Source organism: Ranitomeya imitator, chromosome 2 (genome assembly GCF_032444005.1).
Source record: "Ranitomeya imitator isolate aRanImi1 chromosome 2, aRanImi1.pri, whole genome shotgun sequence".
In the NCBI taxonomy this organism is placed as follows: domain Eukaryota; kingdom Metazoa; phylum Chordata; class Amphibia; order Anura; family Dendrobatidae; genus Ranitomeya; species Ranitomeya imitator.
Window position 1 is genome coordinate 810,886,913 of NC_091283.1, and position 12,462 is coordinate 810,899,374.

At 40.8% G+C, this 12,462-nt stretch overlaps 1 protein-coding gene across 1 annotated transcript in view; it reads right to left on the reverse strand.

Annotated features, from left to right (window-relative positions):
* The window catches only part of LOC138665902 (alpha-2-macroglobulin-like protein 1), a 134,014-nt gene that overhangs the window by 18,159 nt on the left and 103,393 nt on the right, over window positions 1-12,462 (reverse strand). The window contains exons 29-34 of the mRNA XM_069753855.1: window positions 11,724-11,875; window positions 11,086-11,301; window positions 10,823-10,950; window positions 9,860-9,950; window positions 7,862-7,930; window positions 2,752-2,854 (exon numbers count right to left, since the gene is read on the reverse strand). Of these exons, the coding sequence (XP_069609956.1) occupies window positions 2,752-2,854; window positions 7,862-7,930; window positions 9,860-9,950; window positions 10,823-10,950; window positions 11,086-11,301; window positions 11,724-11,875 (759 nt within the window). The remainder of the gene's footprint in view (window positions 1-2,751; window positions 2,855-7,861; window positions 7,931-9,859; window positions 9,951-10,822; window positions 10,951-11,085; window positions 11,302-11,723; window positions 11,876-12,462) is intronic.

Consider the following 12,462-nt stretch of genomic DNA (forward strand, 5'->3'; position numbering starts at 1 on the left):
CAATCCGAGCGCCAGGAAAAATGCATCGATATTAATCAATGCAGGATCTCCTGGCGCTAGAGAAAATGCCCAGTCCTGAGGGTCGCCGCGCAAAAAAGAAATAACAATCAAAACCTGTTGAACTGGATCACCAGATGAGCGAGGTTTCAAGGCCAGAAATAATTTACAATTATTTTTGAACCTCAGAAACTTAGTTCTATCTCCAAAAAACAAATCAGGAATAGGAATTCTTGGTTCTAACATAGATTTCTGATCAATAGTGTCTTGAATCTTTTGTACTCTTGCCGAGAGCTGATCCACAAATGAAGACAGACTTCTAATGTCCATCGCTACACCTGTGTACTGAACCACCCAAATGTCTAGGGGAAAAAAAGGCAAAACACAGTGCAAAGAAAAAAAAATGGTCTCAGAACTTCTTTTTTCCCTCTATTGAGAATCATTAGTACTTTTGGCTTCCTGTACTGTTATGAAAGGCAATTCAGTACCACAATGGACATAGCGGTCAGAGCACATACAGTGATCTGACAATAACCCAAAATCATAGAACGAGCTCTGAGACGTGGGAACTCTGCAGACCGCAATCCCTAATCCTCTCCAAACAACACTAGAGGCAGCCGTGGATTGCGCCTAACTCTGCCTATGCAACTCAGCACAGCCTGAGAAACTAACTAGCCTGAAGATAGAAAATAAGCCTACCTTGCCTCAGAGAAATACCCCAAAGGAAAAGGCAGCCCCCCACATATAATGACTGTGAGTTAAGATGAAAAGACAAACGTAGAGATGAAATAGATTCAGCAAAGTGAGGCCCGACTTTCTTAACAGAGCGAGGATAGAAAAGGTAACTTTGCGGTCTACACAAAACCCTAAAGAAAACCACGCAAAGGGGGCAAAAAGACCCTCCGTACCGAACTAACGGCACGGAGGTACACCCTTTGCGTCCCAGAGCTTCCAGCAACAAATTAGACAAGCTGGACAGAAAAAATAGCAAACAAATAGCAAAGAAGAACTTAGCTATGCAGAGCAGCAGGCCACAGGAATGATCCAGGGAAAAGCAAGTCCAACACTGGAACATTGACAGGAAGCCAGGATCAAAGCATTAGGTGGAGTTAAGTAGAGAAGCACCTAACGACCTCACCAGATCACCTGAGGGAGGAAACTCAGAAGCCGCAGTACCACTTCCCTCCACCAGCAGAAGCTCACAGAGAGAATCAGCCGAAGTACCACTTGTGACCACAGGAGGGAGCTCTGCCACAGAATTCACAACAGAGGAGTGTATTATACTATATGGAGGACTGAGGAGTGTATTATACTATATGGAGGACTGAGGAGTGTATTATACTATATGGAGGACTGAGGTGCATATTATAATATATGGAGGACTATGGGGTGTATTATACTAAATAAGCAAAATGCTGCCTATTCATCGAGTGATTGGATTGTTTTTGTGGGAACAGAAATCTTTGTTCCTAGCAGCACATCACAGGTGTAAACTGTAGATGTGCTGCTGATAACATGATACTGTATGTGGACAGATTGATCTAATTGTGATTTTTCTGTTCCCTTCATTCTTTCTCAGTTGGTGTAAAGAGGCCGAGAAACAAGTGGATGGCTTCAGTATTGTCGATCACACTCGTTTAGTGGCCTGAGATCAGCGCATATAAATACAGCAGAAAGGCTTCTCAGGGAGACCAGGCAAGGATGATGACAGTTGTAGTTAGCACCCGGCGCCTGGGAATAGCGCTAACTCTACTGCTTTCCCAGCCGCCAGAGCATTTAATTCTGGTATGTGTAATGATTTTTAGGGTTGATGTCAGCTGGGTAATGTCAGCTGCTATCAATCCCTGGCGTAAGTAATGGAGAGGTGTCTATCAGACACCCCCACTACTAGCCCAGACCTGGCAAAACCCAGCGACTCTGAAGAGCGGTGACGGTAGTAACAATACCGCTCTTCACAGTCGCCGAGCTCAGCGCAAGACCCGGAATATCTGAAGAGTGATGACGTTACTGATGTCACCGCTCTTCAGAGTCACCGGGTCTCGTGCTGCACAGCGGAACCAAAAGTGGCTGTAGGCAAAGTTTATGGAGCATCAGAATGAGGTTCCATAGCCTTTGGTCGTCTCAATCCCTTCATTATCTACGAGATCAAGTTATGTAGGTAAAGTAGCGGCTTTTCTTGGTACTGCAACTAAAAGCAATAAATAGGAATGAGCTGTAATGCTGGATACAACTGTGATTATATGTTATATAGTCGTGCTACACTCCCCTCACTTCTTGTAAGTGTACAAAGATATTATACAGTCACCATGTGACAAGAGGGCCTGTGTCACTTCAAATGCCAGGGCTGAATTTTAGTCCCAGTCCGGCCCTGGATGATATGGTCCCTAAAGAACACTGATATCAACATAATTGAGTCTGTCTTAGATTACATGAAGATACAGAAGGATTTGTACAAGTGACATCCACAGAAGATCTGTGGTTATTTCTCCATGATGTTGGGAACAATCTCCCTGTTATGTTCTTTCAAAAACTGTGTACAAGTGACAAGTGAACCTAGAAGAATTGATGCTGTTTTGAAGGCAAAGGGCTGAGACACCAAATATTGATTGGATTTAGATCTTATTAACTTTTGTAATTGGTAAAAAACAAACTCTTAGCCCATTTGTTTTTTAAAGCATTCTTTCTTTGCAGCATTTGTTTTCCTAAACTGACTAAAAATTACTGTAAATAAGTTGTATTCTTTATATCACATACCTGGATCATAGTAATCCAACACGAAAGCAGTGGCAGGCTGCAGATTCTCCACCAGAGCTTCTTGTTCCACAGAAAACTCCAAGCTTACAGTTTCATGGGAGATCTGCAAATGAATCAAACGTGAAAAATTTAACATCTGCATACAAAAGAAATTGGCTGAGTGGGTATACATCTTTTTACAGTGCTGTGGAATTGGTTGACACTAGAAAAGCTACCAGTATGGGATCGCAGTGCCAAGATGGCGTCATTCTAGGTGTTGTGTTTGAAAATTCCTCAAAATACCATAGGACAGGTAAAACGAATTGCAAAAACTTAGAAAAAGAAGTTCATGGTAAACAGTTTCTTGTAGTTTTCAACAAGGCTATGACATAGTTTCCACATAATTAAGAGATAAGCGAATAACAAAAAAAATCAGATAGTTGTCATTTTATCCATTGGCAAATTTTCTATCATTCTATCCAAACAGAATTTAAAAGCAGGTTTTGCTATTTAATCTGAGAACAGCATGATGTAGGGGCAGAGACCCTGATCCCAGTGTACTGTCATTACTTAGGTTGTGTGGCTGCTTCAATAAAATCAGTGTTTTATCAGCATTATATTATTACTAGAGGACTAGCTGTTTCTTGCCTCCTCGCCCAACCTCACTCCCCCAACACTGATTAGCTTCTTACTGTCAATATACGGTGTAGACAGAAAGCTGCCAATCTGGGTTGTGGGCGAGTTACAGTGGGGAAAAAAGTATTTAGTCAGCTACCAATTGTGCAAATTCTCCCACTTAAAAAGATGAGAGAGGCCTGTAATTGACATCATAGGTAGACTACGACTATGAGAGTCAAAATTGAGAAAACAAACCAGAAAATCACCTTGTCTGATTTGGCAAGATTTGTTTTGCAAATTATGGTGGAAAATAAGACTTTTGTCACCTATTTTCTGGCTCTCACAGACCTGTAACTTCTTCTTTAAGAGGCTCCTCTGTCCTCCACTCATTACCTGTAGTAATGGCTCCTGTTTGAACTTGTTAGCAGTATAAAAGACAACTGTTCACAACCTCAAACAGTCACACTCCAAACTCCACTATGATGAAGACCAAAGAGCTGTTGAAGGACACCAGAAAAAAATGAAGCCCTGCACCAGGCTGGGAAGACTGAATCTGCAATAGGCAAGCAGCTTGGTGTGATGAAATCATCTGTGGGAGCAATAATAAGAAAATGGAAGACATTCAAGACCACTGATAATCTCCCTCGATCTTGGGCTCCACGCTAGATCTCACCCCGTGGGGTCAAAATTATCACAAGAACAGTGAGCAACAATCCCAGAACCACACGGGGGGACCTAGAGAATGGCCTGCATAGAGCTGGGACCACCGTAACAAAGGCTACCATCATTAACTCACTGCACCACCAGGGACTCACTGTAGTGCCAGACGTGTCCCCCTGCTTAAGCCAGTACATAACTGGACCCGTCTGAAGTTTGCTAGAGAGCATTGGGATAAACCAGAAGAGTATTGGGAGAACGTCATATGGTCTGATGAAACCAAAGTAGAACTGTTTGGTAGAAACAAAACTCGTCGTGTTTGGAGGAGGCAGAATGCTGAGTTGCATCCAAAGAACACCATGCCTACTGTGAAGCATGGGGGTGGCAACATCATGTTTTGGGGCTGTTTCTCTGCAAAGGGACCAGGACGACTGATCCGTATACATGAAAGAATGAATGGCGCCATGTATCATGAGATTTTGAGTGCAAATCTCCTTCCATCAGCATGGGCATTGAAGATGAAACGTGGATGGGTCTTTCAGCATGATAATGATCCCAAGCACACCGCCAGGGCAACGAAGGAGTGGCTTCGTAAGAAGCATATGAAGGTCCTGGAGTGGCCTAGTCTCCAGATCTCATCCCCATAGAAAACCTTTGGAGGGAGTTGAAAGTCCGTGTTGCCCAGCGACAGGCCCAAAACATCACTGCTCTAGATGAGATCTGCATGGAGGAATGGGCCAACATACCACCGGCAGTGTGTGCCAACCTTGTGAAGACTTACAGAAAACGTTTCACCTTTGTCGTTGCCAACAAAGGATATATAACAAAATATTGAGATGAACTTTTGTTAATGACCAAATACTTATTTTCCACCATAATTTGCAAAATAAATCTTGCCAAATCAGACAGTTAGGGGTCGGTTCCTGCCTCTGCACAGGGGAAATCTCGGGCCATCTCCGCTGTGGTCTCCCATTCTTCTCCTGCCGCAGTGGAGCCTGCTCAGCGGAGACGGCGATCCCAGCGTCTCGCTCAGTCTGACTCTGTGCTAAGAGTTACTGCTGCATTTCCTGCTTCTGCTATTGAAGTCAGTACTGGGCAGCGGCGAGCAGACGCTTCTGGGACTAAGTCCTGCTTTTCACGTTCTGAGCATGCCCAGAGTAAGATCTCTAAGTGGAGATCGAGGGTCACATGATCAGATACTGCAGCTAAGGTCATTGGTCCTTCTTGGAAGGTCCTTTAAGTGCTAGGTCTAAGTCCTGCTTTGCACACACTGAGCATGCCCAGGGCAAGATCTCTCAGTGGAGATTTAGGGTCACATGCTCAGGTATGGCAGTCTCTCATTGGTCCTTCTTGGAAAGTCTTTTACTTGCTGCAGCTATATAAGGCTCGCATGGCCGCACGGCCATGCGCTAGTATCAAATGTGTTTTGGCTTATGCCAGTGGATACTATACCACTCAGTTCTTATGTGGTGTGAAGCTGTTAGCATTGGGACTGTACACTCAGGCAGGCAGCTAGCGTCAGTGGGGGCAATTAGCCTAGTTAGGGTATTAGTTATTGTGTACAGCGCGACTCTGTGAGGCTACAGAGTTCGCTACCAGTTCACACGGGGTGAAGCCTAACCCACGTGTGAGCTCAGAGTCCATCCGCCATTACTTAGCAGCAGATATCTCTGCACGGTGGACCCCGGGCTGCGAACGCACCTTGTAGCTATCTACCTATTACTCGGTGCGTTCCGCTAGCCCTAACACAGACAAGGTGATTTTCTGGATTTGTTTTCTCATTTTGACTCTCATAGTTGTGGTCTACCTATGATGTCAATTACAGGCCTCTTTCACCTTTTTAAGTGGGAGAACTTGCACAATTGGTGGCTGACTAAATACTTGTTTTCCCCATTGTATGTAGGGATCAAAATTCCGAGCTCTGCTAGATCTACAGCAGAGAAAACTGTGATTCTGTCACAACTGCTGCAGCCGATAAACTAAGTGATACATCGCTGGCATCAGGGTCTCTGGCCCTACACCGTGCTTCTGCCTGACTATGAAACACAACCGCTCCTGCAAATAAAGAAAACATTTATTGAACAGTGGCCACTGTCATAACTACACCAGATTTCTATTTGTAGGGATTTTATTTTGTGAGCTTGTACATTTTGCTGAAGCGACTGCTCTGAGATGCCATATCACAGCTACAAGGACACAGAACACTAGTGTCTGAAGAGAACTCATTAACTTCTATGGGGAAGTGGTGTGTGCTGTGCAGAGGTCTCTGTGCAGAGGAAGGGGGAGAAGGTGGGCTGTGACCATCACCTTGTGTCAGTGGTGAATCTTCCAGCTTTCTAACACAGGTGCTGCCTTATATATTACTGCATGTCATGGACACAAGATGACTGCTGAGGAGCCATCAATATGTAATAGAAAGTGTCAGCCTATTGTGAGGCTCAGGGGTCATGGCATGAGAAATTTGAGAAAAATTATCAAAAATGTAAAATAAATACGTGACATAAAAACTTTAACCCCTTCACCCCCGGAGCTTTTTCCGTTTTTTCATTTTCGTTTTTCGCTCCCCTCCTTCCCAGAGCCATAACTTGTTATTTTTCCGTCAATATGGCCATGTGAGGGCTTATTTTTTGCGGGACGAGATGTACTTTTGAAGGATACCATTGGTTTTACCATGCCATGTAACAGAAAACAGGAAAAAAATTCCAAGTGTGATGAAATTGCAAAAAAAGTGAAATCTCATACTTGTTTTTTGTTTGGCTTTTTTGCTAGGTTCACCAAATGCTAAAACTATAGTTATTTTTTATCTAAGTGGTGAAAAAAAATTCCAAAGTTTGCTAAAAAAAAAAAAAAAATTGCGTGATTTTCCGATACCCGTAGCGTCTCCAATTTTCGTGATCTGGGGTCAGGTGAGGGCTTATTTTTTGCGTGCCGAGCTGGCGTTTTTAATGATACCATTTTGGTGTAAATATGTTCTTTTGATCGCCCGTTATTGCATCTTAATGCAATATCACGGAGACCAAAAAAAAACGTAATTTTGGCGTTTTGATTTTTTTCTCGCTACGCCATTTAGCGGTCAGGCTAATCCTTTATTTTTATTGATAGATTGGGCAATTTTGAACGCGGCGATACCAAACATGTGTATGTTTGATTTTTTTTTTATTGTTTTATTTTGATTGGGGCGAAAGGGGATTGATTTGAACTTTTATATTTTTTTTTATATTTTTAAACACTTTTTTTTTTAATTTTGGCATGCTTCAATAGCCTCCATAGGACGCTAGAAGCATGCACTACACGATCGCCTCTGCTACATAGAGGTGAAGTACAGATCACCTCTATGTAGCAGAAAGGCAGGTGTACTTTGAACGCCGACCACAGGGTGGCGCTCAAAGCAATCGGCCATCAACAACCATAGAGGTCTCAAGGAGACCTCTGGTTGTTATGGCAATGCACCCCTGACCCCCGATCATGTGACGGGGGTCAGTGGTGCGAGCAGCTCCGGCCATGCAGCCGGGAGCGCTAGTTAAATGCCGCTGTCAGCGCTTGACTGCGGCATTTAACTAGTTAATGGGCGCGGGCGGATCACGATTCCGCCTGCGCTCATTGCGCGCACATGTCAGCTGTACAAAACAGCTGACATGTCGCGGCTTTGAGGTGGGCTCTCCGCCGGAGCCCACCTCAAAGCAGGGGATCTGCCAGCTGACGTACTATTCCGTCAGCTGGCAGAAAGGGGTTAAACAACACGTTACTTTTGTTCTACATATTCCCTTTAAAGCAACAATCTATGAATATACGAGGCCTCAATAATCAAAGCTGTTTCAATGACATCCGATGCTTTATAAGAAGAATTCTGTCTCACCTTTTTTAGGTAAATGGTAACATTTTCATGTAATATTTCTGTTCTTTCCACCAAAGGATGTTTCTTCAGCTAAACAAAAAAGGGATCATGTAAATGTCATTTCTGCAAGGATATCAATTAGCAATGATTGTGACTAGAGATGAGCAAATCTTTAGAAATTCAAATTTGTCAGTTTTGGTGAAAGTTTCTTAAAAAAAAATTATTGATGAATAAATTTGGTTTGAATTATAGGTACTCAACCCTAAAAAATGTGTATACTTCTTTGAGATGACCTATGATTGTATCTTATCTCATTCATGTTGATTAACCCAAACATAACCTTCGTCATGTTAATATAATCTCGTCAAGTATTGCCATGGATTGATAAATGGTAAGCTTTATTCTCTGTTAAAGACAATCTGTACAGATTATTCAGAGTTTGGGGGCTTCTTTCCCTAATTCTATTGCTAAACTGTGGGCTGTGATGTCTTCTCATTATTCAGATTCACCGCAAAGTGGCTGCTGTGCATTCTTGTCTCAGCTTTTATACTGGCTATGATCGTCTCTTCTAATGGGCTGTGCTGTACCATGTGATACCTGCAAGATATTTTAGGGAAGCCCACCCACTGTGAGCCCAAGGTCAAATCTTTCCAAGATATATGGATGCTGTAATCTTCTGCATTCTGTAAAATAGTGGTGGGCATTTTGTGAATTCATGCAAATCGAAACATAAATTGTTTGAATTCTCCGGATCCAGTGAATTTTTGATAAAATGTGACAAGAATGCGATTCACATCCAATCTATTTGCTCATCTCCAATAGCAATTAAATCAAAACTTTTTCTAACATTTTGTGATACAGAATTATTATTACGTTTTGCAACATTTTAAAGTAAAATAACAGCCAATTTTATAGCGTTTTTGCATCACAGTGCCCAACAACATAAGTTTGAACGTTGCCATAAAAATAGAGTAGTTATACAGCAATTCTGAACTTTTGCTTAGTGTTAGAATGTTTCCTAAGTTAACCTTTAAATAAGTAAAATTAGATTTTTTTTAATAAAATGTTCTTATCCTTCAAATGTGGTAACAGTATTACTTTTCTTCCTTAAATGTGTTACAGTATCTAAGATTAGTTAAATATATTTGTAAAATTTGCTGCAATTTTAGGTACGTCCTGTAGATGTAGAAAAATAGACATTTTTTCTTGACCACAAACAACTGCTTTTTTTGTCTAAAATGCTTCATTTTCTCAAACTCTAAACATTCTATCATGCGCTATATTCACTCTGATAATTTTGGCAACACTCCTGGTCTTCTAGTGAGAATTATTAAAGAAAGTCATTGATGGGGTTAAGATCCCTACTACCAACCAACAGTAGAATATTTTTGTGAATCGTGATTGTGTCTTCCATAGTGGAAGCTAAGACATTGCAACCAGGAAGATATTAGCTCCCATCTACAGTAATATTAATTGATAACAGGATTCATTTCACATCTATTACCACTCTTGATAAACACAGAATTTTTCACATTTCGACTTAAAGACCTCATACACATTGAAAACAAATTGGCCAAACCCTCCAGTGTCGGGAGGTTCAGCCAACTTTCTAATGTTAATTTAGTCCTTCCAACGCTCCCTCAGCAGATGATGTTAGGGGAGAGAAGGATCCATTCTCCTAAATTTCAGCATCATTTTTGTGGTGGCTCTCCTACCGAGAACTCAGGAGACAAGCTTTCCCCCTGTGTATGGACGGGTTGGGAGAGTTATCTATAGGCCGACAGCTATCTAAAGTGTTTAAGAGCTTTTGACATGCAACTGTGTTGCCCCCTACAATCATTCTGATCACTTATTTTATGCCAAGTCTTGCCCTAAAAAATAAAAATAAAGCTGGAATCTAATTGAATGAGTTTCTGCATGAAGGACCAATATTTTATTATACAGGCTATAACTAAGATTATTATTACATATTCATTTTACTACTTCACAACCAACTGAATCCCCCGTCAGGCTTCTCACCTTATTCACACTTTCTCTATCGGGAACATATCCAGACACCATCGTCACTATAATCAGCGCCATATTGGTGTTTTTTCGTTTTCCTAAATACCTAAGGAGATTAGAAAGAAAAATTTGTTATATACAGACAATAAGAATTGGCGAAGAAAAGTCAAAAGAGCCTCTAGGATAGCAGGTTGCTTTAGTTTTAATTTCTTAGTGGACAATCCCTTTGTGGAGAAGGTCTAGTGACCGAAGGGGAGGTATTACGGTAGTGTTAGGTAGCAGTCATGTATGTATATAAAGCATGGATAAGGTGAGCTCATGATGGCAGGAGCTGCTTTTACCTACTCTAGTCTACAGAGGGGACCTCCTGTATAATGTTGGTAGTTTCGATTACAAACCCATTAAAGGAGTATTGTCATAATGTAATGTTATGGAATATCGCTAGGATGAGCTATAACTAGGGACATAATTATAGCGGGTGTAGGGGATGGAATCGCATCCGGACCATGGAACCTAGAGATGTGCAAGAGACGTATTTGGCTCACAAGAGATGCCACATATTATTAAAGATGCGTAAAAGATGGAGGCCTTGTTGGAGATTTTACATTGTGACCCACAAGTTTCGAGTTACACCACTGACCATAATAATATTATCATTAGAGGTCTACTTTCAGGAACTTGCGTCAATCCTGAGAGGCAACTGAAGTGGTTCAAGTGTATGAAGTTGCACTACATTGACTTAACTAATGCTGCAGGCCCTTTATTCACAGGATAATGTGGGTCACTGTACTAGAAACTAATGACCTATCCTAATGACATGCCAATATTAATTGTATGGTGGATAAAGCCCTTTAAATAATGACTTACGTTTTATTGTAAATTTCTGTATTTTTGGCTGAGCAGCTTGTATAGATAAGAGACGATGTCACATTACCATTTTGTGTTCTGGCAACTAATTCCGGACATCTTTCAACTTACCCAACGTCCACATGGATATTAAACTCTTTCTTAGATGCATGAGTCCAGTGAGACGGCTCAGTGCTCACATTGAAAGAAAAGTAGCCCTTTTCACTTTCCTCAGGCAGAGCATTGAAATGTAAATGTGACTGTGAATAAATGGTTAAAATATCAAGAATTAAACATTTTTTTGGGAGGAAACCATCATCAGCTGTCTTTCCAACAATATCGATTTCAGATTTTGGTAGTTTAATTTTGGTGGAATACTAATTAGTAATTTCTACCTGTAAGTAGACAAATCCTTCGCCTGTAGCACTGACACTATATTCTCCAGGGATTTCTGGAAGATCCACCTTTTGTACAGTAAGACTGTTGTCTTTGTCTACATGGACGGCCTGCGCGAATCCAGACTTTGAACGAATTGTTATTGTTGAATCCCCCTTTTTGCGATAGATGGCTTTGGCATATTTAGCCATAGCTTGGAGAGCAATGGTTGTGTCCTACAAAACCAAGTGCAAAATAAAGAAAAAGACAATAGTTGAATTTATTTTTTTAAATTTTAGCCAAAATTTCGACAGTAACTTAATGTGCACACTGGGATAAGCCAGTGAACACACAAGAGTTCCTATCCCTGGAAAGATTTTGGGGAAAAGAAGGAGTGAAAAAATTGGATTTCAACATGCATATGATGGGTAACTTGTGGAAAAAATAAGAGTAGGCCGATCAAAGAAGCCTTCAGACAACAGTTATTTAATAGATTAAATTTGTTATTTCATTTATTACGTTTTCAGGAGAGGTGTCTAAAGGATGACAGAAAAGATTAGTCTAAAAATGTCCCATGCTGAAAATACAGTAAAAATGTTCTATGTATGATTCTATCGGCTGCAAGAAAAAAAGAACAATTCTAAAAAAAAATGGTAACCTGAGAAGAAGCAAAGCCGCCCCATGGATTTTGCTGTTTCACCATCCAACGGATGATATCCGCACTGTCTTCCAGATTCTTCTTGGTTGTTGTCTTATCAGAAAGCAAGGTCAGAGCAAGATATGAGGCGGTCTCAACATCTCCGTCTTCATCTATTTTTCAGAATTCATAGAACATTTATAATTATGAGAGTAGTAGCTAAAAATCAATAATTTATTTTATTTTAAATTTTTAGTAGCTATATTTCAGCAGATACAGTCCTGCATGTTGGGGCTTACACAAGTTACCCTAAAAAACATGTTGGGTTGCGTTGACTAACTATTCAAAATTACTTTTGCATCCAAATTGGAATATGTTAGTTTAAGGAGGTGTGCACTTTTTATATCAGGTAAAATTGTATTAATTTCTTTTACACTTTTCATTTATTTTCCGCTTTCTTTTTTTTAACTTAATTTGTTGATATTTTCCTACATTTATGTATCAACTTTTAATTTTATAATGGGGCCACGTTGTGTGTGTTTACTGCTGTCTCTATGTACAGAGAGCTGGTAACAGAGTTCTAATGGTAACAGCCTACTAAATCATTGTTACCTGTGAACTGTATACACTGACATGCTTGCAACATACATTTCTGAGAACACTATCTGGAATACAACCTGTATTTAGATTCAAGCCAGCTGGAGGTAAAGCTGTAGTTTTGATGATGGCCAACAGAGATGAGTGAATTAATTCAATACTG